The following is a 24,740-nucleotide window of genomic DNA, read 5'->3' on the forward strand; positions in this document are numbered from 1 at the left end:
AGATAGACCCTCTCTCCTAACTCGGGCAGGGGGAGGGCCAAGTGGAGGCTGAGGCCAGTGACAGGGCGAGGTCTGACGGGCGGAGCCCCTGGCAGGCTGCGGGCAGTGGGAAGAGGCCAGTGAATGGAGTTCAGGCTTGAGACTCTTCTCAAGGTTTAGGCAGGCCAGGGCCAGGTTTGCAGGTCCAGGGGCCTCACCGGGTTCTTCCACCGTAGCCCTCACCACTGCCCTCTAGTGGTGACTGTGCTTGTCTCAGATCAGGAGGTTAAGTTCCTCCCTGTTGAAGGCACAGAGCTGAGAGGTGAACCCCAACTCTGTACATCTTTCCAAGACACACTACTGTCCAGCATCCTGTGGGGACCCAGCGTGAGAAGAGATGTTATCATCTGGCAGGAATCTGGGGTGGGGGGCTCAGCCTAAATGTTGCCTCTTCAGAGCTTCTGCCCACTCATCTGAAGTAGATCCCCTCTCCAGTTCCTCTCGCAACACTCCATTTGTCTTCTTCATTAATTCTGATTATAAATTGATGTGTGAATGTAGTTTACTCTTACTGTGAACTGTAGTCTATAGGAAAAGGACCTAAATAAATAACTAAAAAGTGGGGGGCAGTTTTCCAGTGTTGTGGCATGGCAGGTTAAGCTGCTGCCTGTGGCAGGGCATTCCCGTATGGATGCCAGTTCAAGTCCCAGCTGCTCCACTTCCTATCCAGCCAGCTCCCTGCTGGTGTGCATGGGAAGGCAGCGAAGATGGCCTGAGCTCGAGCTACTGCCACGTGTGCAGGAGACCCAGATGGAGTTGCAGGCTCCTGGCTTCAGCCTGGCCCAGCCCTGGCTGTTGTCCATTTAGGGAGTGAACCGCAGGTGGAAGATCTCTCTCTCTCTCTCTCTCTCTCTCTCTCTGTCTCTGTAATTCTGCCATTCAAATAAATAAATAACATACATACATACATACTATTTTTATTTTTTAAAAGATTTATTCATTTACTTGAAAGTCAGAGTTACACAGAGAGGAGAGGCAGAGAGAGAGAGAGGTCTTCCATCCGCTGGTTCACTCCCCAGATGGCCACAATGGATGGAGCTGTGCCAATCCGAAGCCAGGAGCCAGGAGCTTCTTCCGGGTCTCCCACATGGGTGCAGGGGCCCAAGGACTTGGGCCATCTTCTACTGCTTTCCGAGGCCATAGCAGAGAGCTGGATTGGAAGAGGAGCAGCCAGGACAAGAACCGGTGCCCATATAGGATGCTGGCGCTTCAGGCCAGGGCATTAACCCGCTGCACCACAGCACCGGCCCCTCATACATAGTTTTTTTTTTTTTTTAAAAAGGACCATGGTCCATGCCCCATCCTAGTTCCAGGGTCTGATGTAGAGCCTGGCCCTCAGCAGACACTCATGGGGGCTGAATGTGTGGGTGCATCTGGCAAACAGAGACAGATTAGGAGTGCTGTACATCATAGTCTTTCAAGGGAGACCCTACGATTGATTGACTCTCACCTCCTACACCACCCCAGGGTGGGATGCAGGGCTTATTCTCTCAGTGACAGTGTAAAAATAACATTTATGTTACAGGAATGTGGGTCAAGGCTGAAGAGGCAGGAAGCAGGCGTGGATGAGGGGGTGACGAGCAAGGGCACCTATGAACAGAACTGAGAACCCTGGGAGAATCAGACTCCTTGGCCACCTGACATTCAGGGCCGGTCCTTGGCAGCTAGGACTGGGGGCTTAGGTGACGTCATACCTCACTGCCTCCTCAGAGGAACTTGCCAGAAAACGGACTTTAGTGTAGGAACAGTCCTGTTCACCAAGCAAAGTCAGTTATGCCTCGGTCATTGCTGTCTTGTCTTTTCTGCACTTGATCACTCAAAATGTTTATTGGCATCTAGAGGTGTTCGAAAGTCTTATGCTTGGGCCGGACATACAAGAGAAAATGTCCAGCCAGGTCCTGCTGTCATGGCGCTGCAGGAGACAGAACACAGGGATCTATGCAACATAAGCAGAAGCCTGCTCTGCCTGTGTCCCACATATCTAGAAGGCTCTTTGGAGTAGGGGCCCCAGATGGTTCCTTTTTTTAAAAAAATATTTATTTATTTTGAAAGAGTTACAAAGAGGAAGAGACAGAGAGAGGTATCTTCCATCTGCTGGTCCTCTCCCAGCTGGCCACAATGGCTAGCGCTGAGTCAGACTGAAGCCAGGAGCCAGGAGCTTCTTCCAGGTCTCCTACCTGGGTGGCAGGGGCCACATCATCCAGTGGTCATCATCCACTCCCTTCCCAGGCCATTAGCAGGGAGCTGGATAGGAAGTAGAGCAGCCAGGGCAAGAACCAGCACTCATATGGGATCCTGGTGGCAGCTTAACCTCCTACACCACAATGCCCCCTCTCTACCCCCTTGATCTGAAGTTCATAGTCCAGTGTGAATGGCAGATAAGAGACAGGCAGTGACCCTAAAGGGTGAGGAAGGGGCAAAAGAAGAGTCCCATGGTGCCCAGAGAAGCTTGCAGGGGAGACCAGAGAGAGAGGAAGTGACCGAAGGACCGGCAGAAGGTGGCCCTGCGAGGCTCAGGGGGGTGGGGGTGGAGGAGTGAGCAGCCACAGCAAACAGCCTGTGCCAAGGTCTGGAGGTGACAGAACATGAGCCTTCGGGGAACTCAAAATAGTTCAGTGTAGCTGGAGCACAGAGTGGCAAGAAATCAGGCAGGAGTCTGGGCTGGAGGAGGCTTCCCAGGAGCCCACTTTGGAAGGGGCTTAGCTGGGTCAAGATGGCCACTGGGCCTCCACCCTTCAGCGAGCACTCTGGGAACCCCAGTTTCTCTTAGAACCAACTTATTCCCCGGCCTCACCTGCAAGTTACAGGAAACAGCCCCTCCCCGGCCTCGGTGTGGTCGGTGGACTTTCCCACGAGCTGTCATCCATCTGGACAGACTGAAGGTGGGTTCGTCGTCCACGCAGAAAGAGCACTAGCGACTGTACAGACACCAGCCCAAGGCGCTTCTGCAGATGGCTGCAAATTTCAGTGTGTCTTCTTTTTTTCCCCTTTAATTTCCCTTCTTTCACCAATTACATGAAGCCACAATGGTTCTCTTGGGCCAAAAGTGACCAAGGGCTGGATTTCATTTTCTCCGTGACCACAGCCAGTGGCTCTGCTCGCCAGGGACTGTGAAAGGTCATTTGAAGCTGAGGCAGAAATCCCTGCTGCTCGGCATGGCCCGCCCACATGCTGTGGCTGCTTGACCCTGCTTCCTCTCCCGCCTCCCTCGCTCTCCAAACGCCACTGCCTTAGAAGCCCTCAACAGGGGCCATTTCCCACCTGCTTTGACAGCTGGGCTTTTCCAAAAGGTCTATTTTTGTGCCCCCGTTTCCTCTCCTCCCCTCTGCCCCCACACCATGTGTCTCCAGGGGTCCTCTGATCTCTTTCTGGTCCTCGTTCTCAGGGACTCTCTCCCTCGGGCCCTGTGGTCTCCTGTCCTCAGGACACATACGGGTTCTCTGTGGCTTGTGTCCGGCCTCTTTTCTCCGCTCCGTCCAGGGCTGGTTCCTCCTGCTGCTGACCCCTCCAGCAGTTCGGCCTACCCCTCCGAGTCTCTCCGTCCCATCCAGACCTGGACTCTGGACCTCCTCCGCTTCCCGCCATAGTTGCGACTCAGCTGGTCAGCTCAGGTAAGGTGGGGATCAGGCCCGCTCTCATTCCTGGTCAGTGTGAAATCAGTGGGCCGGGAGGCAGTGCAGGGTCCTCGCTCCCAGCCCAGCTCTGGCTTTGAACCTGCTGCCTCTTACAGGAACAGCTAGCACTTCCAGACATTTCACCGCACGCCAATCGCTGTGATCAGAGCGTTCTGTGCATCCCCTCGGTTCTGTTTTTATCTTCCTGCCCCAGAGAAAAAGAAAAAGAACACCCAGGAAGACTGAGTAGCGTAGTCATGGCCAAGAGCTGGTTCGTGGTAGAAGTTGGCCTCGAACCAGCGTCCTGACGATGCCTCCAGCGTCCCTGCTCCGTCCATGACCCGGTACAGCGCCGTTTCCGCGACGCTCGCAGCCCGCGCCGCCCCGCCCCGCCCCGCCGGCGGCCGCGCGCTCAGCGCAGGAGCGCGGCTCCCGGATTCCCCACAGCGGCACCGCCCTTTCCCGCGGGGAGCTCCGCCCCCGATCCTGATTGGCTGTTGGGAGCGAGGCGGGGCCCGGGGATTGGCTGCGTGGCGGCCGCGGGCTGACGTGGCGGGGCCGGCGTGCGGACCCCGCGGGGCTGTCCCCCGGGAGTGACCGAGCGGGCGGCCGGGCCCAGGCAGGCGGGGAGGCGCTGGGAGCGCGAGTCGGCGCGATGCCGCTGGAGCTGGAGCTGTGTCCCGGGCGCTGGGTGGGCGGGCAGCACCCATGCTTCATCATTGCCGAGATCGGCCAGAACCACCAGGGCGACCTGGAGGTGGCCAAGCGCATGATCCGCACGGCCAAGGTGAGCGGGGAGCTCGGGGCGGGGCGCGGACGCGGGAGCCGGGACCCCGTGCTCGCCTCTGCGTCCGCCGCGGGCAGAGGCGATCTCAGAGACCCGGCCCCTTCCTGCCCCTCGTGGTTCCACGTCCCGCATCCTGCAGCGCCTTTGAACGACTTCCAGGCAAGGCGGTGGCCGTGGTCTCTCCCGTCTGGCGTTTCTGTGCTTGGTTAAAAGCCCGGGTTCCGGGTTCAAATCCGGCTAGCAGTAGCCCTCGTAAGCCGCAGTTTTCCTCCTGTGGAATGCCACTTGATAAGGAATGGTGCTTCCGTCCCAGGGTTGTTGGGATCCCGTGCGGTAACTCTGAGCGCCGTGCTGGGGCTCGGTAAATGCCACGCCTTCCTGGTAGGATGACTGTTTTAGTGCAGGGCCTCTGCTCTGTGGGTTTCCATTCAGGTTCAGGTCTGCGTGGATGCCTTCTCCAACCCCCCCCCCCCCCCCCCGCACCTCCCACCCGCTAACGCTGGCTGGCACACTGCGTTGTCTGCTCTCCCTCACCCGCCCTTGAAGAGAGACAGTTCTTCCATTGCCGGCATCGGGTCTGCACTGCGAGTCCTGCCTCGGCCGGCCGTGGCTCGGGCCGTCTTGTCTTTCTTTCGCCTTGGTCACCGCTGTTCATACTGTTGGCGATTAGGTTTTGTCGTACTCTTCCAGGACCGACTGCTGTTAGGGAAGTCTAGCAATCCTGAGAAGACTTCAGCAGTCACCACTGCTAACATAGTGAGTGCCTGCTCTTTCAGATCCCGAATTAAAGGCTTCAGATGCACCATCTCGCTTAACGCTCGCTCACAGCCATCGCTCACAGCCATCGGTGCAGCAGGAGAGGCAGCTGGCTTTGCCTCCAGGGCTTAGAAGATGAGTTGACTTGCTCAAGGGCACACAGCCAGTAAAGAAAGAACCCTCCAGCCTTTCACTGGAACATGGTTTTCCAGGGGGAAGTTCCTGCCTTTAATTTGGGGGAGTAGCCTGTTTTTCTAAGGTGTGACTTCTTAGAATCCTGAGGTTGTAAAAATGCCTAGTGATTTTTAAAGCCAGAGAAACAAAGTTATAGGTTCTATCTCTCACTTTTTTCTTCTTATTTTTTTTAAAAATAGATTTACATATTTGAAAGGCAGCCAGGGAGGGAGGAAAGGGGAGAGAGAGACAGGGAGGTATCTTTCATCTGCTAATTCATTCCCCCAGATGCCTGCAATAGCATGAAAAATGGAACTAAAAGATTATGCTGAGTTGGTGCTAAAACATTGAAAACCACACATAGTTTTTTCATAATATGCATTTTCCATGAACTTTTTGAAGTATTTTTGTATAATAGATATCATAATTAGAAATTCATTTATTGAACATACTTTAAAGAAATTATTTATTTATTTAAGAAGCTGTGGCACAGTGGGTTAAACCATTGCCTGCAGCGCTGGCATCCCATGTGGGTGCAGGTTCAAGTTCTAGCAGCACCACTTCTGAGCCAGATCCCTGCTGATATGCCTGGGAAAGCATCAGAAGATGGCCCAAATCCTTGGGCCCCTGTACCCACAGGGGAGACTCGGATGAAGCTCCTGGCTTCAGCCTGGCCTAGGCCTGGCCCATGCAGCCATTTGGGGAGTGAACTAGTGGATGGAAAAATCTCTCTTTTTGTATCTCCTTGTCTGTCTTTCAAATAAATAAATATATCTAAAAGAAAAAAAAAAAGCAAAAAGAAGAAGCAGCAGCAGAGAGATAGAGAGCTCCTGTTTTCTGATTCACTCCTCAGATGTCCACAGCAGCCTGGGATAAGCCAGAGGTGAAGACGGAAACCGAGAACTCAGTCTTCCACGTGGGTGGCAGGGACCCAATTACTTCAGCAGTCACCACTGCCTCCTGGGTCTGCATTAGCAGGAAGCTGGAGTCAGGGGCTGGAGCTGGAGCTGGGGCTCAAACCCAGGCCCTCCGGCGAGGGAGTGGGCATCTGAACCCGTAGGCTAAATACCTGCCCCTGAACATTCTTTCAACTTTTAACTTCGGAATTTTGGTGCAAAGGAGCACCACATCTTTGCTCACCATAGAGTTTGTTGCTTGCTGTTGCCAGTGGAGCAGCAATGAGCCCTTGAACAAAGAAACCATCAACATTATAGTAAAACAGTGACAATGATTTCTTTCTTTTTTCATTTAAATGAATGTGAGCCTTCTTTATATTACTTTTATTTATTTGTAGGGCAGAGCAACAGAGAGAGAGAGAGAGAGAGCGCGCGCTCTTCCATCTGCTGGTTCACTCCCCAAATGCCCACCATAGCCAGGGCTGGGCCAGGCTAAAGCTAGGAGCTAGGAACTCCATGTGGGTACCAGGGATCCAAATAATTGAGCCCTTACCTGCTGCCTCCCAGGGTGTGTATTTTTTTTTTTTTTTTTTTGACAGGCAGAGTGGACAGTGAGAGAGAGACAGAGAGAAAGGTCTTCCTTTTGCTGTTGGTTCACCCTCCAATGGCCGCCGTGGCCGGTGCACCGCGCTGATCCGATGGCAGGAGCTAGGTGCTTCTCCTGGTCTACCATGGGGTGCAGGGCCCAAGCACCTGGGCCATCCTCCACTGCACTCCCTGGCCACAGCAGAGAGCTGGCCTGGAAGAGGGGCAACCGGGACAGAATCCGGCACCCCGACCGGGACTAGAACCCGGTGTGCCGGCACCACAAAGCAGAGGATTAGCCTATTGAGCCACGGCGCTGGCCCAGGGTGTGTATTACCAGGAAGCTGGACAGAAAGCGGAGACAGGTACTCAGATATGGGAGGCGGGAATCCTGAGCAGTGGTTTAACGGCTGCACCATAATGCCCACCCCAGTGCTTGCGTTTTCTGGACCTAGAGTTCACTGCAGCTTTCAACAGAGAAAGAAGTCACTCATTTTTAGAAAAGAGGCTTAGAAGAGGAGGAACCCGCTTTCTCCACATCTAACTGGTGTCAACGAGGAATGTAGTGGAACTTGATCCAAGTTCTGGTAATTAACAGTTTTATTTTTGAAACATTTCCTGTAAAGGGCAGATTTGCCCTGATGGAAACAAGTTCATGTATGTATGTATGTATGTATTTGAAAGGCAGAGTTACAGAGAGAGAGAGAGAGAAATCTTCCATCTGCTGGTTCACTCCCCAAATGTCTCCAACAGCCAGAGCTGAGCCAGGCCAAAACAAGGAGCCAGGAGCTTCATCCAGGTCTCCCACATGGGTGCAGGGGCCCAAGCACTTGGGCCAACTTTGGCTGCTTTCCCAGGCGCATTAACAGGAAGCTAGACTAGAAGTGGAGCAGTAGGGTCTCAAACCGGAGCCACTATGGGATGCTAACCTTGCAGGCTTTATCCTCTACGCCAGTTCCCTGGCAACAAGTTCCCTAACTTCATTAGAACAAGTTTACTCCTTATGTGGAAGTGAGAGGCAAAGAGATCCAGAAGCTGCAGTCTTCAAAAGTCTCCTTGGCAGCTCACTGGAGGCCTGGTCAGCAGTGAGTGCAGGCTGCAGGGATGGGCCAGGGCACACATGTTCTGCTGCCTTAGGAAGGGGATCTGGGCAGTGCTGGGCAGCTCACTGAAGGCCCTGGGATCTTCATCTAGGTGATAAAACTGTTGCCCAGGGTCACTCTCCATTCTAAGGGTCTTTGAACTTCTTTCCTGACTGTGCCATCTTGATATTTTTCTAGGAGTGGCACTGTCTGAACCCAAGAGGTTTTATTTAAAAAATTTTTTTTTTAAGATTTGTTTGTTTATTTCAACGGTGGAGTTACAGAGAGGGAGAGGCAAAGATAGAGAAGTCTTCCCTCTGCTAGTTTACTCCCCAAATAGCTGCAACAGCCAGGGGCTGGGCCAGGCCGAAGTCAGGAGCCAGGAGCTTCGTTCCAGGCTCCCATGTGGCCTCAGACCCAAGCACTTGGGCCATCCTCCCCTACTTCCCAGGTGCATTAGCAAGGAGCTGGATTGGTTCTGGAGCAGCCGGGACTCAAACCGGGGCCCATATAGGATGCCAGCGCTGTAGGTAGCGGCTTAACTCACTATGCCACAGCACCAGCCCCCAAGAAGTTTTCAACAGCAGGAAAACCTCAGCATCTACAGGAATGGCAGTAAGGTGCGGCTTTAAAAGCTTTTACTTAATCTTCCTGTTGAGTAGTTTTTTGGAAGCCATCCTAGGATTTTGGAGGGAGATTGGCAACAAAATTGTAGCTTCTTCTTTTTTTTTTTTTTTTTGACAGGCAGAGTGGACAGTGAGAGAGAGAGACAGAGAGAAAGGTCTTCCTTTTCTGTTGGTTCACCCTCCAATGGCTGCTGCAGCCGGCGCACTGTGCTAATCCGAAGCCAGGAGCCAGGTGCTTCTCCTGGTCTCCCATGGGGTGCAGGGCCCAGGGACCTGGGCCATCCTCCACTGCACTCCCAGGCCATAGCAGAGAGCTGGAGTGGAAGAGGAGCAACCAGGACAGAATCCGGCGCCCCGACCGGGACTAGAACCCGGTGTGCCGGCACCGCAGGCAGAGGATTAGCCTAGTGAGCCGTGGCACCAGCCAGCTTCTGTATTATTGCTTCTGCTCAGTTGAGATCACCTAGGGTGGCTGCTTCTCACGTTTGCCTGTTTGCTTTTTGCTGCAGAACCTGTTGCTCAAACAAAATGTCCTGCAGAAAAGCACATGTAGCTGAAAGCAGAGCTGCTGTGGTTGAAGTCAGGGCCCAGGGACTCCTTAGAACAGCTTTCAAGTCCTGCTACATTGCTCTTTGCGTAGACGGAGAAACTGAGTCCAGAGACCGGAAATGCTCGATGAGTTAGGGCAGCATTAAGAGGATCTTCCTTTCCTAAATCCTGACCCAGTGCTCGTCATGCTGTCCTCTGCAGAGTGTCGTAACTGAACGTCTTCCTTCAGCCTTTGATTCATTATTGTGAATATCGCAACGCGAAATAGAGCAAAAAGCCACACACACCCCACCCCGCGCCTAGTGTAAGAGGGGGAAATGAGGGCCCGGGAGGGTGTCTCCTGTTCCAAAACAACTTTTTCTTCCTTCTGGCCTTTCTTGTTTTTCCTGTTCCTCCTCTTTGGGGGTTCTTAACATCTCTTTCAAAAGCAGTGGCCCCAGCATTTCTGCACGGCGCCCACTGTGTGTTGCAGGAGTGTGGAGCTGACTGTGCCAAGTTCCAGAAGAGCGAGCTGGAATTCAAGTTCAATCGGAAAGCCTTGGAGAGGCCATACACTTCGAAGCACTCCTGGGGGAAGACGTACGGGGAGCACAAGCGGCACCTGGAGTTCAGCCACGCGCAGTACCGCGAGCTGCAGAGGTTTGCCCAGGAGGTGGGCATCTTCTTCACCGCCTCCGGCATGGACGAGGTGAGCCTCCGCACCCCCAGGGGACAGAGCCGGCCTGGCGGCTTTGGGCCTAGAACCAGCTGCTGCCCTTGCTGGCACTTCTGTGTCCATCCAAGTGGGAAGCAACAGGTGCCAAGGCTGAGCGAGAGTTGTGAGAAGTTGTGAGCTTTAAAACAGGCTGTCTCTGGGAGAGAGGGCAGCCATGCCGGCCCCTCCCAGGGTCCTGAGTCAAGCCTGGGTCCGCCTGGGGAAAGTGGGCTGCGGTAGGAGCTGGGACACCCAGCGCCGACTGGCCTGGGTGGGGTGACGTGGCATCCTCCAGAAGGGAGTGGCTTCAGCATGGCCATGCCAGCGTCCTGGAAGAGCCGAGCTGTGTCAGGTCTTGGACTTGTTTGCTCTACAAACGGCCTCACAATTCCTTCGTGTGCTTTTTTTTTTTTTTTTTTTTTTTCAAATGTGAAAATATTTAGTTGTAAAAATAATGGAGTGTGATGGAAAGTTTAGAGAACAGGAGAAAATATGCTGGGCCGGGGGGGGGCTGACCTGTAAGCACAGTACAGCGGCTATTTTGATGTGTCCCCCTGGGGGCTCCTCACACAGGCGTGTCATTGCCTGGCTGTGTTGTTTGCGTGGTTTATGACACTTCCTTCTGTGTGTGCTTCTCAAGCTAACATAGGGTGAAGGTTCTGACAGCAGGAAGGATTTTTTTGGGGGGCTGTACTACGACTTACCTAACCATTCCTCTGCTTCTGGACTTAAGTTACTTTCAGTTTTTTGTACTAGTAAGTAATACTGAGGTGAACATTTTTAAAAAGAGTTGTTTATTTATTTATTTGAAAGGCAGAGTTACAGAGGCAGAGACAGAGAGAGAGAAAGAGAAAGAGAGAGATTCAGTCTTCCATCCGCTGGTTCACTCTCCAGATGGCCACAATGGCCGCAGCTGTGGCAATCTGAAGCCAGGAGCCAGGAGCCTCCTCCGAGTCTCCCATGGGGGGCCATCTTCTACTGCTTTCCCAGGCTATAGCAGAGAGCTGGCTCGAAAGTGGAGCAGCCGGGACTTGAATCTGCGCCCATATGGGATGCTGGCACGGCAGGTGGCAGCTTTACCCACTACGTCACAGCACCAGCTCCGAGAGATGAACACTTTTTCCTGTGTTTTGATTTGTTTCCCTGGGGTAACTTCCCAGAAGTGGATATTGGATGAGAGCTGAGAATCTTTTTTTTTTTTTTTTAATTTATTTATTTATTTGAAAGGCAGTTACACAGAGTGACAGAGACAGAGAAAGCTCTTCCATTTGCTGATTCACACCTCAAATGGCCACAACAGCCAGGGCTGGGCCAGGCTGAAGCCAGGAGCCTGGAGCTTCATCTGGGTCTCCCACAGAGTACAGGGTCCCACACACTTGCGCTATATTTTCCTGCTTTTCCAGGTGGGTTGTCAGCAAGCTGGATTAGAAATGGAGCAGCTGGGACATGAACCAGTGCCCATATAGGATGCCAGCACAGAAGGTGGCGCCTTTACCCACTCCACCACAGTGCTCACCCCCAAGCATACTTTTTTTATTTATTTTTTATTTTTTTTGACAGGCAGAGTGGACAGTGAGAGAGAGAGAGACAGAGAGAAAGGTCTTCCTTTTGCCGTTGGTTCACCCTCCAATGGCCGCCGCGGCCGGCGCGCTGTGGCCGGTGCACCGCGCTGATCCGATGGCAGGAGCCAGGAGCCAGGTGCTTCTCCTGGTCTCCCATGGGGTGCAGGGCCCAAGCACCTGGGCCATCCTCCACTGCACTCCCGGGCCACAGCAGAGAGCTGGCCTGGAAGAGGGGCAACCGGGACAGAATCCGGTGCCCCGACCAGGACTAGAACCGGGTGTGCCGGCGCCGCTAGGCGGAGGATTAGCCTAGTGAGCCGCCGTGCCGGCCCAAGCATACTTTTATGACTCGCGAAGCACTTGTTAAAAGTTTGTATGTTTATTCATCTGACAGGCAGAGAGAGAGAGAGCACCCACATCTGCTTGTTCACTCCCTAGATGCTCGCAAGCATCAGGGCTGGGCTGGGGCTGAAGCTGGGACCCTGGGCTGTTTTGTGTGCTGTTGGCACAGAAGAGTTTGGAATCGCTCCTTAGGTACTGTGGTAGAAGTCAGTCACTGGGGTAGCCAAGCCCTTGTCCTTGAACTGCAAGTTTGGGTTCAGGAAATATACAATTATTGTGGTGCCAAATGTGAATAGGCCTAAGAGTCCTGTTCAAAAAAGGTTTATTTATTTATTTGCAATACAGAACAACAGAGAGAGAGATCTTCCATCTACTTGTTCAAATGGCCACTCTTCAAATGGCCACAACAGCCAGGTCTGGGCCAGGCTGAGACCAAGAGTCAGGATCTCCATCCTAGTTTCCTACATGGGTGGCAGGAGCCCAAATACTAGGACCATTGTCCACTGCCTCCCAGGTGCATTAGCAGGGAGCTGGATTGGAAATAGAGCAGCCTGGAACCAAACCAGTGCACTAGTATGGGATGCCGTCGTCACAAGTGGTGCCTTAACCTGCTGTGCCATAACGCTGGCCCCTGGTCAAAATGATCTGAACTGACTTAGTAAGAAGTAAGTTACGGGGCCGGTGCCAGGTGTAGTAGGTTAATCTTCTGCCTGTGGTGCCAGCGGCGCCAGCGTCCCATATGGGCGCCGGTTCTAGTCATGGCTGCTCCTCTTCCAATCCAGCTCTCTGCTATGGCCTGGGAAAGCAGTAGAAGGTGGCTGAAGTGTTCCTACCCATGGGGCAGACCTAGAAGAAGCTCCTGGCTTCAGATCCGCACAGCTCCAGCCGTTGCGGCCATTTGGGGAATGAACCAGCGGAAGGAAGACCTTTCTCTTTCCCTCTCTCTGTCTGTAACTCTACCTCTCAAATAAATAAAAAACTTAAAAAAAAATAAGTAAGTGATGAAAAAGATCCTCTCCAGCCAGGGCCCTTGAACAGGCTTATATTTTGTTCCTAGTATTATCTTTGGAATAAGCCCACAGCCTTTCCCAGAGTGATTCCTTTAACAAGTACTTCCATTTGGAACACTAAATCCTAAAGTGTGTGTGAACAATGCTCAGTGTTGGGGGGGGTGTTTGGTGCAGTGGTTAAGATGTTGCTTGGGGGACGCAATCCTGCACTGGGGCCCTGGGTTGGAGCCCCAGCTCCTCTGCTTTCTCTGCAGCTTCCTATGGACCCTGGAGGCAGCAGGGGGCCTCTCGCAGTAGGGGCCCTGCCGCCCATTGTGGGGGACACTGACTGAGTCCCCAGCTCCTGGCTCCGCCCTGGCCCAGGTGTGTGGCCCGGGACGATCTCTGTCTCTCTGCCTTTCAAAGGAGTTTTTAGACATTGAAAAATAACGCGTCTTTATAGTGCAGCTATTTCTCTTTCCCACCACACTGCTGCTTCCCCAGAGCACGGCTTTCCTGATCCCTGACCGCACCCAGTGTCAGGCCGAGAAAGTGAGAAGCGGCGTGATTCTGGAGTTCCACGTCGCTGGTAGTGAGATGTGTACTGGCGTGCTGCGGGTGCGGCCCAGGACGCCGCCAGCTCCAGGCTGTTTTCTTCATGATGCCCACCTGTCGCCTGCCTGCTCCACGCCTGCCCTGGCTGTGTGGCCTGTCCCTTGAGTTTGAATGGGGCTCTGCCTGCCATTCCTGCTGCGTCCACGTGGAGGGTTTCTTGACCTCCTCCCGCCGTGTCTCTTCACTTGTAAGGTGGGGTTAGGAGCGGAGCCCACCTGGTGGCCACTGCTCTGGAGGGGTGCACGCAGCAGTGCTCAGCACGCGTTGGGTACAGGTGAGGGAAGTGGCCCAGGCTAAGAGCCGGGGCATCTGTCGCCGGCCCCGACTCTACCCTCTGCTGCCTGTGTGACCTCGGCCCTTCCCTGCCCTGTCCCAGGGCGCCTCCTGCTGCGTCTTTCCGTCCATTCCCTGTGTGGTGTCTGGGACGTGTGATCTGAGCCCAAGTCCTGGTGCTGCTATTTTCTGTGTGGCCTGGGCTCCTCTCGTAAGCTCTTGGAGTCGCAGTGGCCCCGTCTGCTCCAGAGGAGGGTGAGGTGGCTCTGTGTCGCCCCGATGACTTCTGGCCTGGTCCTTAGCCTCTGGAGTTTGCCAGCTTCCGCCTGTGCGGGCAGGAGGCTCCTGTGTCCTGGGCATGCCTGTGCCTGCTGGTTGCCTGGCTGAGCTGGGACCCCGCAGGAGGCCTTCCCGGAGCTCACCGACTTGGCCCCAGGCTGCTCCCTGGCTCCGGGTTCACTTAAGCCGCGCTCCCACTGTTGACTCCCCATAAGGGCAGTGGGCGTGTACCGAGTGCCTCTCTTCTCCGCTCCGCGGGCTCTTCTGGGGCGTTCTCTGTGTGCCGAGGGAGGGTTAAGGTGTGGCAGCATTTACAAGGGCCCAGGAAACTGCCAAGGCACCTGGCTGACAGCTGCACAGAGGCCTGGGGGGCTCAGCTGTAACGAGCAAGGGCTTTTTCTGTCCTAAAGGAAGTCTGTCAAGGGAGCAGTTGGAAGCCGTGACCATGGTGGTGGCCCTGAGGGACACGTTTCCCACCCCCAGCAGTGACCCTTTCACCACCCAGCACCTGCCCTGCAGGTCCCCCACCCCTGCCCAGTCACCACGTAGAGGGCCGGCCTCTCCCCAGGGATGGACTTGATTCTCCCCATCAGGATCCAAACTCTGGGACTGGAAGGGGTTCTGGAAGCTGCACCCTTCTCTTGTCCGTGACTCCCTCCTTAGACAGCAGTCCCCAGAATTTCTCGCAGGACACACTGACGACAGGGGTTCTGTGGGCACGCCTTGTCTGTCTGCATTATTTTTTATTTTTATTTTTATTTTTTTGACAGGCAGAGTGGACAGTGAGAGAGAGAGACAGAGAGAAAGGTCTTCCTTTGCCGTTGGTTCACCCTCCAATGGCCGCCGCGGCCGGCGCGCTGCGGCCGGCGCACCGCGCTGATCCGATGGCAGGAGCCAGGAGCCAGGTGCTTTTCCTGGTCTCCCATGGGGTGCAGGGCCCAAGCACTTGGGCCATCCTCCACTGCATTCCCTGGCCACAGCAGAGAGCTGGCCTGGAAGAGGGGCAACCGGGACAGAATCCGGCGCCCCGACCGGGACTAGAACCCGGTGTGCCGGCGCCGCTAGGCGGAGGATTAGCCTAGTGAGCCGCGGCGCCGGCCTGTCTGTCTGCATTAACCAATTATCTAGACGCCTGGAAGCTGGGAGTCGAATATGTTTGGCAAACCCTGGGTTGAAGGTCAGACAGGTGACCTCCTGGGACACTCTGGCTCTCCCAAGACCACCCTGCTAGGTGCACCTTCTGTGCACTAAGCCCACGGAGTTGTGTGTGGCTGTGTCCTTCTCTGGCAGTCTGGGGAAGGCTCTGTGCTATGGGGCGGGAGGGAGGGCGAAGTCACGAACCTGCCCTGCTGCGTTGGACCCTGGATGTAGAGGCTGGGGAAGCCAAGGAGTCCTTGTGAAGGGTCATGGGTGCTGACCCGGCCTGGGAGGGGTGGGGGCGCAGCCAGGCCTTCTCAGGACAGAAGGCTGGAGGCTGGAGGCTTCCTGAAGTTGGCACCCTTCAAGTCCAAAGTGGCAGTTGTCTAAGTGGCCACAAGGTGGCGGTGGTTCCCCAGGAGGATTCCATGCAGGTTCTACAACCTGTGCCCAGATGTTGTTAAAATGTGTTTTTTTCGGCCGGCACCGCGGCTCACTAGGCTAATCCTCCGCCTTGCGGTGCCAGCACACCGGGTTCTAGTCCCGGTCGGGGTGCCGGATTCTGTCCCGGTTGCCCCTCTTCCAGGCCAGCTCTCTGCTGTGGCCAGGGAGTGCAGTGGAGGATGGCCCAAGTCCTTGGGCCCTGCACCCCATGGGAGACCAGGATAAGTACCTGGCTCCTGCCATCGGATCAGCGCGGTGCGCCGGCCGCAGCGTGCCGGCCGCGGTGGCCATTGGAGGGTGAACCAACGGCAAAGGAAGACCTTTCTCTCTGTCTCTCTCTCTCACTGTCCACTCTGCCTGTCAAAAAAAAAAAAAAAGTTTTTTTTTCTACATTTGCCATGCCCCTCCTCCGCCTTTTCCTGAGTACCCCCATCATCTTTTTGTACCCTGAAGGGCTCCTCTCCCACAAGCTGAAATTTTAGAGAGGGAAGCAGCATGGGAGTGCCTGTCTTTACATGGAAAACACTTTCTTCATTGGCCAGATAGAGGGAATGGAAAGGGGAAATCATGCTTTGTTCAACAAAATTAGAAATGGAGGTTTTCAGTCCTGGGCTGGTTCAAAAGGGTGAAGTGACTAAACACAGGGAGAGCCACTTATGGAAGGTGTGTGAGTCGTCTGTTTCTGTAGCAGAGTGCCTGAGGCAGACCTCTGAGGAAGTAGAGGCTTGTTTTAGCCCCCAGTTCTGGAGGCCCAAGGTCTCGGGCCTCGCCAGGTGATGGCGGGGCGTGCACCTGTCCGTCTGTGCCTCCGACTCTCCCTCTCCTTATAAAGCACCAGGAATCCATGTGGGAGCTCACTCTAAGTGCCAGAGAGAGTCCATCCTCTTACAGGCATTAATGTTGGATGAACCATCATAGTTAAATCATAGCAGAAGGGAAAAGAGAGAAGACGAAACTGGGCCAGAGGGGGAGTGGCCAGATCTGCATCAAAGTGGTGTAGACGTTTGGAGGTGCATGGCTCCGGACAGCACTGCCCAGTGCCTTTGACTGTTCCCTCTTGAGCCACTCCCACCCGTCTGTGGTTAGAGGGCGGATGGAGGGGCACGGCTACTCTCCGGGTGCAGCCGCAGGGTTTGGCTTTGCTCACCTGCTGCCTGGGAGGTGGGTGCAGCTGAGGCTGCATTGGGCTGGCTTACAGAGGCTCCTGCAGAATGACCTCACACCGGGCCTCCCCTGCCCCGCGCTGTCTGGGTTTTCACGCATGGTGTCCCCGTGCCACGATCCCCAGGCCAGCGGCAGCAGCACCAGCATTCCTTGTTAGAATTTACGAGAACTATTAGAAACTTTTTTTTTTTTTTGATATTTATTTATTTGAAAGGCACAGTTACAGAAAGAGAGAGAGAGAGGGAGAGGCAGAGAGAGACAAAAGTCTTCCATCCACTGGTTTACTCTCCAAATGGCTGCAATGGTTAGAGCTGGGCCAGACCGAAGCCAGGAGCCAGGAGCTTCACTGGGGTCTCCCATGTGGGTGCAGGGACCCAAGCACTTGGGCCACCCACTGCTGCTTTCCCAGGAGCATTAGCAGAGAGCTGGGTCAGAAGTAGGAACTGGAACTGGTGCCCATATGGAATGCCGGCATCGCAGCTGGTGGCTTTATCTGCTACACTACAACACCAGCCTCTAGAAACTTCTTATTAGGACTTAATGGAAGGGCAGGCTCTCAGGCCTCGTCCTGCATTTCATTCTGGTGCTACAGGGACCCTGGGAGGTTCGTGAGAGGGCACTGGCCCGACTCAGCCACCCTGACCTCCCTCTGAGTCTCCGGCAGCCTTCGAGGGCACAACTGACATTTTGGGGCCCATCCTGAAAACTGATCTCCCCACTCCTAAGTTCAGCTTCAATTGTAAAAAAGGACACGAGGAAACTCTCAGAGGTAATGGTATGTGTCTTATATTGATTGTGGTGATGGTAACACAAGTGTGTATGTATATCCATAGTTACCAAATTGTGGGGGCGCTGTTAAAAATAGTCTTTTGATTTCTTATAACTTGGCTTTTTACCTTAAGAAAGTATTTAAAATAAACAAAAGGCAGAATGACAGAGAGGGAGAGACAGAGAGAGAAAGAGGTCTTCCGTCCACTGGTTCACTCCCCAAATGGCTACAATGGCCAGGGCTGGGCCAGGCCAAAGCCAGGAGCCAGGAGCTCCATCTGGGTCTCCCACGTGGGTGCGGGGGCCCAAGCACTCAGGCCATCCTCCGCTGCTTTCCCAGACGCGTTAGCAGGGAGCTGGGTCAGGAGCAGGGCAGCCGGGACTTGAACTGGTGCCCTGTGCCGGGATGCTGGTGGTGCGAGTGGCGGCTGAGCCTGCCGCGCCGCAACAGCGGCCCCAGGGATTTGCCTCTTAGAGCTGCGATCGGCTGATTGCCCCTGCAATCAGTGTGTCTGCTGACTCTCACGTTTCCTGGTCGCGTTGGAGAATGGCAGTGGGGAGGTGAAGGGCTCCGCGTGGGGCATCTCAAGCAGCAAGGCTGTGCCAACAGAAGGGGACTGGGGTTCGCTGCTGTGTGGCAGCGTGGTTAGAAGTCTGAAACGGCTGCTGCTCCGTGGCCACACCAGCCGCGGGCCACTGGCTCAGGCTGTACCACAGAATGCCCCGTTTCGTTTTCTGTTTTGTTTCCTGCTTGCCTGGCCCTAGATAAAGGTTAAGCCCTTGAGGGCTGTTTACTTCCTCACCCTCGATTTTTCTGGGTCAAGATTAGGTCATGACCGGGTCTGGTTTCTTCCCTGGACCCTGGGTCCCTGAGGCTGGAAGGGTCTGGTCGGGGCTGTGATCTTTTGCAGGTGTTGGCAGCAGGTGCAGCCCAGCGCTGAGTGTTTTGGAACAGATGGATGGGTGGGCAGGAGTGGAGTGAGTGCTTGGACTGAGAACACGCCTGTGCCTGCTCTCAGGTCGCTGGGGATCCGTGCCCCCGGCAGAGGAGGGAGTGTCCACGCGTGTGCCACTCTGCGCCTGGACGAGGACGGTGCTTTCGTCCAGTGCTGCAAGGAGCCCCTCTTTGGTTTTTCGTAGATGGCAGTTGAGTTTCTGCATGAACTGAATGTCCCGTTTTTCAAAGTCGGATCTGGAGACACTAACAATTTTCCTTATCTGGAAAAGACAGCTAGAAAAGGTGAGTGCCCAGCTCATGTCACAAGACCCGAGGGCATCCAGACGCTCCCGTGTGTGCTCCCTGCCGGCAGCCACTCGAGGTAGCTCTCGTGAAGACAAACCTTGGGAACGTCGTCTTCTTCTTTTTAAAGATTTATTTGATTCATTTGAAAGACAGAGTTACAGAGAGAGGTAGAGCCAGAGAGAGAGGTCTTCCATTCCATTGGTTCACTCCCCAAATGATCGCAACAGCAAGAACTGTGCTGATCCAAAGCCAGGAGCTTCTTCTGGGTCTTCCATGTGGGTGCAGGAGCCGAAGCACTTGGGCCATCCTCCACTGCTTTCCCAGGCTGTAGCTGAGAGCTGGGTTGGAAGTGGAGCAGCCAGAACTCGAACCGGCATCCATATGGGATGCCGGCACTGCAGGCTGGGGCTTTAGCCTGCTGCGCCACAGTGCTGGCCCCTGGAAACATCTTTTCCATTAGCACTATGCTTCCCCCCCCTTTTTTTTTTTTTAAAAAAAAGATTTTATTTAATTTTTTGAGAGGTAGAGTTAGACAGTGAGAGGGAGAGACAGAAAGGTCTTCCCTCCGCTGATTCATTCCCCAAATGGCCACAAGGGCTAGAGCTGCACCAATCCAAAGCTCCAGAGCCAGGAGCTTCTTCTGGGTCTTCCACACAAGAGCAGGGGCCCAAGCACTTGGGCCATCTCCCACTGCTTTCCCAGGCCACAGCAGAGAGCTGGATCGGAAAAGGAGCAGCTGGGACTTGAACCAATGCCCATATGGTATGCCGGCACTGCAGGCAGAGAATTAACCTACTGTGCCACAGCGCCAGCCCCACTATACTTCCCTTTTAATGGGCATACTTTAAAGACATTAGGTTATGATAGTTTATGTAAGAAATTAAGAAATTTTTAAAGATTTATTTATTTATTTGAATGGCAGAGTGACAGAGAGATCTTCCATCTGCTGGTTCACTCCTGAAATGGTCACATTGGCCAGGGCTGGGCCAGATTGAAGCCAGGAGCCAAGAACTCCATCCAGGTCTCCCACATGGGTGCCGGGGCCCAACCATTTGGGCCATCTTCTGCTGCTTTCCCAGGTGCATTAGCAGGGAGCTGGATCAGAAGTGGAGCGGCTGGGGCTCAAATTGGTGCTTAAATGGGATGCCGGTTTCAGAAGTGGCAGCTTAACCCGCTGTGCATCAGCGTTGGCCTCTGGGCATACTGTTTTAGGAACTTTTTGTTCAGTTGAATGATGAGCCAGCCATTGGAACGTGGTTGGGAGAGAGTGTGAACCCCTAAAACGCTGTTGGTGTGGCTCCCGTAGGTCGTCCGATGGTGATCTCCAGCGGGATGCAGTCGATGGACACCATGAAGCAAGTCTATCAGATCGTGAAGCCCCTCAACCCCAACTTCTGCTTCCTGCAGTGCACCAGCGCGTACCCGCTGCAGCCCGAGGACGCCAACCTGCGTGTCATCTCGGTGTGTGTGTGCGTGTGTGTGTGTGTGTGCATGTGTGCGCACGCGTGTATATATGTGTGCACATCACCCGGCTACGCCAGAGCGCACTGGCCTTCCTTGGGCCATTTACTGTGGGGAAGGCATTGCCTGTTTACAACCCAAATTCTCTACTTTTATTTTTATTTATCCACTTGGAAGGCTAAAGAGACATTTTCCATCCATCGGTTCACTCCCCAGATGACTGCAACAGCCAGGGCTGGGTCAGGCCGAAGCCGGGAGCCTGGAACTCCCTATGGATTTTCCATGTGGAAGGCAGGGGCCCAAGTCCTTGGGCCATCATCTGCTGCCTCCCAGAATGCACCTTAGCTAGAAGCTGGATCAGAAGTTGAGGAGCCAGGTTTTGAACCAGGCACTCCAATATAGTATGCACACACACACACACACACACACGTATAACCCCAGTATCGGAATTGCTCAGTTTTCCTTTTATATTTTCTTTTCAGTATAGTATTTGACTTTTTTCTATGATAGTATAAACCATTTTTTAAGACCTGTTACAACGCAGTGTTCCTATTTATCTGAAAAAAAATTAACCTTTTTGAAAGTTGATACTGCTGTCTTTTCACCTAAACTTTCTGTCCCTCCTAATCCTGGTCATTTTTTTTTCTCCACTTCTGGCTCATCTCTACATCATGTTATTTTGAAAATTAAAATGTATTTTTCTGATTTCCAACGGCTCTGCGAGTACATCGCTTGGAGGACGAGCATGTGCCCGTCCCACAGAGACCGCGGTAATTCAGAGTTCAGTGTGCACGGCTCCAGCTGGCCCCTGCTTTTCCCTCTCTCTCTGTCACAGACACCCCTGCCTCCTCCCCGCCCGAGGCGCAGTCACACCTGCTCCATCCGCGGCCAGGGTGTTCTGCCGGCCCAGACACGTGATGACCACGGCGTGAATTTCCTGCCCTGGCACCCCGCACTCCGTCCCGCAGTGCTCAAGCCTCATTCCCCAGGCCTTTCCCGCCTCCATCTTGCCTTAAAGCCCACCCAGGTCCTTCTGCACTGAAGCTTTCTGGTCACCCTCACTGACAAGACCCGCCCTCGCAGAATGTCCTCTGCTACGTTTGGTGAATTATAGATAACCGGTTAATTATTTAGCATCTCCACCAAAGGACTGTTTTGAGATTAGGCTGTATATATTATTGATGATGAATTTGTACATATTGCACACTTGCTTTTAGCAGCTCAGGCTAATTAAATGGGATAGGAGCTTTTTGAAGGAGTTGAGGCATCTGGTTATAGTTCTGTTATTTCTGGCGGTTTGTGTAAGGTGAAACTTTTTTTTTTTTTTTTTTGACAGGCAGAGTGGACAGTGAGAGAGAGAGACAGAGAGAAAGGTCTTCCTTTTGCTGTTGGTTCACCCTCCAATGGCCGCTGTGGCCGGCGCACTGTGCCGATCCGAAGGCAGGAGCCAGGTGCTTCTCCTGGTCTCCCATGGGGTGCAGGGCCCAAGCACTTGGGCCATCCTCCACTGCCTTCCCGGGCCACAGCAGAGAGCTGGCCTGGAAGAGGGGCAACCGGGACAGAATCCGGTGCCCCGACCAGGACTAGAACCCGGTGTGCCAGCGCCGCTAGGCGGAGGATTAGCCTAGTGAGCCGCGGCGCCGGCCAGGTGAAACTTTCTTAAAACTCATTTTTTTTAAAGATTTGTTTTATTTGAAAGAGTTAGAGGAGGAGAGACAGAGAGAGGTCTTCCACCCGCTGGTTCACTCCCTAAGTGCCTGCAACAGCCAGGGCTGAGTTAGGCCAAAGCCAGAAGCCAGGAGCTTCATCCGGGTCTCTGATGGGTCCAAGCATTTGGACTGTCCTCTGCTGCTCTTCCCAGGCCATTAGCAGGGAGCTGGGTCGGAAGTGGAGCAGTCAGCACTTGAACCAGTGTCCATAGAGGATGCTGGCACTGCAGGCGGCAGCTACACAGTGCTGATCCCAAAATTCATTTTTTTTTTTTCCAAAATTCATTTTTAATGATGATAACAGCCATTATGTTTAGATCCTTCTCAGTGTGCTGAGCGCCTTTCATGTGATCACGGCATCCCTGACAGGTACTGGTGTCATCCCTGGGAAGGAGCTCCGAGCCCCCGGTGTTCTTGCCTGGGAGTGCATAGCTAAGGGACAACTCACCCAGGGCTCGGGGCAGGCATTTGATTTAACAGTTAAGACGCTGCTTGTTCCATATCTGGGGGCCTGGTTTCTGCTCCGCTTCTGATGCCAGCTTCCTGCTGATGTGCACTCTGGGAGGCAGCAGGTGATGGCCCCAGTCACTGGGTCCCTGCCACCCACATGGGAGACCCAGACTGACTTCCCAGCTCCCACGTTCAGCCTGACCCAGTCCTGGCTGTTGCAGGCGTTTGGAGAGTGAACCAATGGGTAAGTGACCTCTCTGTCTCTGCCTTTCAAATAAATAAAAGTAGCTTGAAAGTGATTTGCTGAGTCAGGAGGCATGCATCAACCCTTCACTAACTTTAACCTCTTTCCCCTTTTCGTGTTTTAAAGGAGTATCAGAAGCTCTTTCCTGACATTCCCATAGGGTACTCCGGGCATGAAACCGGCATAGCGATATCTGTGGCTGCCGTGGCCCTGGGCGCCAAGGTGTTGGAACGTCACATCACCTTGGACAAGACCTGGAAGGGGAGTGACCACTCGGCCTCACTGGAGCCTGGCGAGCTGGCCGAGCTGGTGCGGTCCGTGCGCCTGGTGGAGCGGGCCCTGGGCTCCCCAACCAAGCAGCTGCTGCCCTGTGAGATGGCCTGCAATGAGAAGGTGGGTCCTGCTGCCTCAGCCCTGCCCACACCTGAGAGGGGGAGTCAGTGCCGACCCCTGTGCATGCCAGGCAACCCCTCTGAGTTTCTTCAGGCTTGTGTCAGCCGCCACGGGAGAAATGTGCTACTTAAGGGGCATTCTAGCACTTTCTCTGGCCACCTAGGATCACGATAGAGCCTCTGGTCCTGGTGCTTCTAGATTGCTCACGGAAGGGGGTGTGGTCCAGGTCTGGGTATATCTGGGGTTTCTGGAGCGGGAGAGCCCAAGACATGGTCTGACAGGGTGTGGGGGGCCCATGAGGCCTCAGGAGCAGGGATGCACTGGATGGGTGGGTGGCGGGTCATGGTGGGGCCTGGGGTGATGATGTAAATGTGCCTCGTGTGGCAATGACCTTCCGACGGACAGGCCAAGGAATGTTGCTTGGCACGCTGACCTTCTGAGGCACGGAGCCAGGCGTCCTGGACTGCCGGGCACACGGACCCTGCTTTCCATGGCAAAGATCAGACGCCAGGCAGGTGCAGGGAGCGCTGGCATCTCTAAACGTAACGATGCCTGTGGAGCCAGGAAGTAAGTTGAAAGCACAGAGAAACGGCTGCCTCACAGAGGAAGGGGCGCAGCCCGTGCCGGGCCACAGCGTGAGGGCTGTGGCAGTCTGGCTGCCTGCACACAGCGACACAGGTGGGGGTGCACGGTTTGGCCAGCATCTGCTGGGGGACATTTGTTCCTGGTGTCGGATTCCAAGCAGAACTGTCCCCTCTGGCTCTTCCATGGAGGCTGCCGAGTGACGCAGTAGGTAGTTTGTTTAAACGCACTCACGTGGAACACAGACCCTTCGGGAGCCTCCACTCCCCGCCCCCGTGTGTCCTACCTGTCCCTGCCTCGAGCCCGCCCCTGTCACCTCAGTGGCAGCCACACTCACGGAGAGCACTGTTCTTCTCAAGTTTTCTGTGCCCTGAGAACGGTGCGCCAGGGGTCGGGACCCTCATCCCCTAGGTTCTCTTCCTGGCTATGGGCCACCAGGGCCAAGTCAGCTGCCCTCTGGGGCCTCAGTTTCCCCACGTTTACAGGATGTCGAGCTGGCAGGTGACAGGTGTAACTGCACGTGGTGAGCATTCTCTGTTCCAGGTCCATGATGTGTGTGATCATGAGTCCTTACTCACCCAATAGCACACAGGCCCGGGTTCCTCCCACTTCACAGAGAAGGCAAAACCCCACTCGTCCCAGCTGCCAGGCACTGAGCCCACACAGCCCGCGCGCCTTCCTTCGTGTTTTGTTATAAGGGCCCCACCCTGCACTGGGCGCCACCACAGCGGGGGGGGGGGGGGCGCGGGGGGGCGGGCGGGCAGCAGAGTCCCGCTCTCAGGGTGCCCTGTGAGGACCCATCAGAGACCTGGGGCGGAAAGCCACTTGCGGGCGCTGAGTGTGAATTCTGTCCACAGCTGGGCAAGTCTGTGGTGGCCAAAGTGAGGATCCCGGAAGGCACCGTCCTGACGCTGGACATGCTCACCGTGAAGGTCGGGGAGCCCAAAGGCTGCGCCCCTGAAGACATCTTCACTCTCGTGGGCAAGAAGGTCCTGGTCACTATCGAGGAGGACGACACCATCCTGGAGGAGGCGGTAGAAAATCATGGCAAAAAAATCAAGTCTTAAAAAATAAAGAGCCACGTTTCGGATTGCTGGTCCGGTCAGTGCTGGGTGAGGTGGTGCTGGGTGGTGGTCTCCAGAGCCCTGGCTTTCATCCCACCCCCTTAGACTGTAGACAGTCCTGGGCCAGGCGCTGGGTCAGGCCCGCTGGAAAGAGTACAGCCAGAGACGGCAGTGACTGCGGCCAGTTCGCTGACCCAGAGAAGGAATGGGCTCAAAAGC

At 54.5% G+C, this 24,740-nt stretch overlaps 1 protein-coding gene and 1 long non-coding RNA gene across 2 annotated transcripts; one reads left to right on the top strand and one right to left on the bottom strand.

The window, feature by feature from the left end:
- Nucleotides 1–953: 953 nt before the first annotated feature.
- LOC108178747 (uncharacterized) lies at nucleotides 954–3,429 on the bottom strand. The gene is made up of 2 exons (XR_001795477.3): nucleotides 2,834–3,429; nucleotides 954–1,951 (listed from the first exon to the last, which is right to left on the bottom strand). It is a non-coding gene; the product is annotated as an uncharacterized lncRNA (long non-coding RNA).
- A 760-nt stretch (nucleotides 3,430–4,189) lies between these two features.
- NANS (N-acetylneuraminate synthase) lies at nucleotides 4,190–24,547 on the top strand. Its single transcript, XM_002707953.5, has 6 exons — nucleotides 4,190–4,440; nucleotides 9,581–9,796; nucleotides 18,516–18,615; nucleotides 19,925–20,079; nucleotides 22,609–22,875; nucleotides 24,315–24,547. The coding sequence occupies exons 1-6, from the start codon at nucleotides 4,309–4,311 to the stop codon at nucleotides 24,522–24,524; spliced, it is 1,080 nt and encodes a 359-aa protein (XP_002707999.1). The 5' UTR covers nucleotides 4,190–4,308; the 3' UTR covers nucleotides 24,525–24,547.
- The last annotated feature ends 193 nt before the right edge of the window (nucleotides 24,548–24,740 follow it).

Source organism: Oryctolagus cuniculus, chromosome 1 (genome assembly GCF_964237555.1).
Source record: "Oryctolagus cuniculus chromosome 1, mOryCun1.1, whole genome shotgun sequence".
NCBI lineage: Eukaryota > Metazoa > Chordata > Mammalia > Lagomorpha > Leporidae > Oryctolagus > Oryctolagus cuniculus.

Bases quoted from the DNA above. Each gene is read 5' to 3' on its own strand.
- NANS (XM_002707953.5), top strand. From the start codon at position 4,309: ATGCCGCTGGAGCTGGAGCTGTGTCCCGGGCGCTGGGTGGGCGGGCAG. The intron at 4,441-9,580 runs GTGAGCGGGGAG...TGTGTGTTGCAG, and splicing joins GCATGATCCGCACGGCCAAG to GAGTGTGGAGCTGACTGTGC. The intron at 9,797-18,515 runs GTGAGCCTCCGC...GGTTTTTCGTAG, and splicing joins CCGCCTCCGGCATGGACGAG to ATGGCAGTTGAGTTTCTGCA.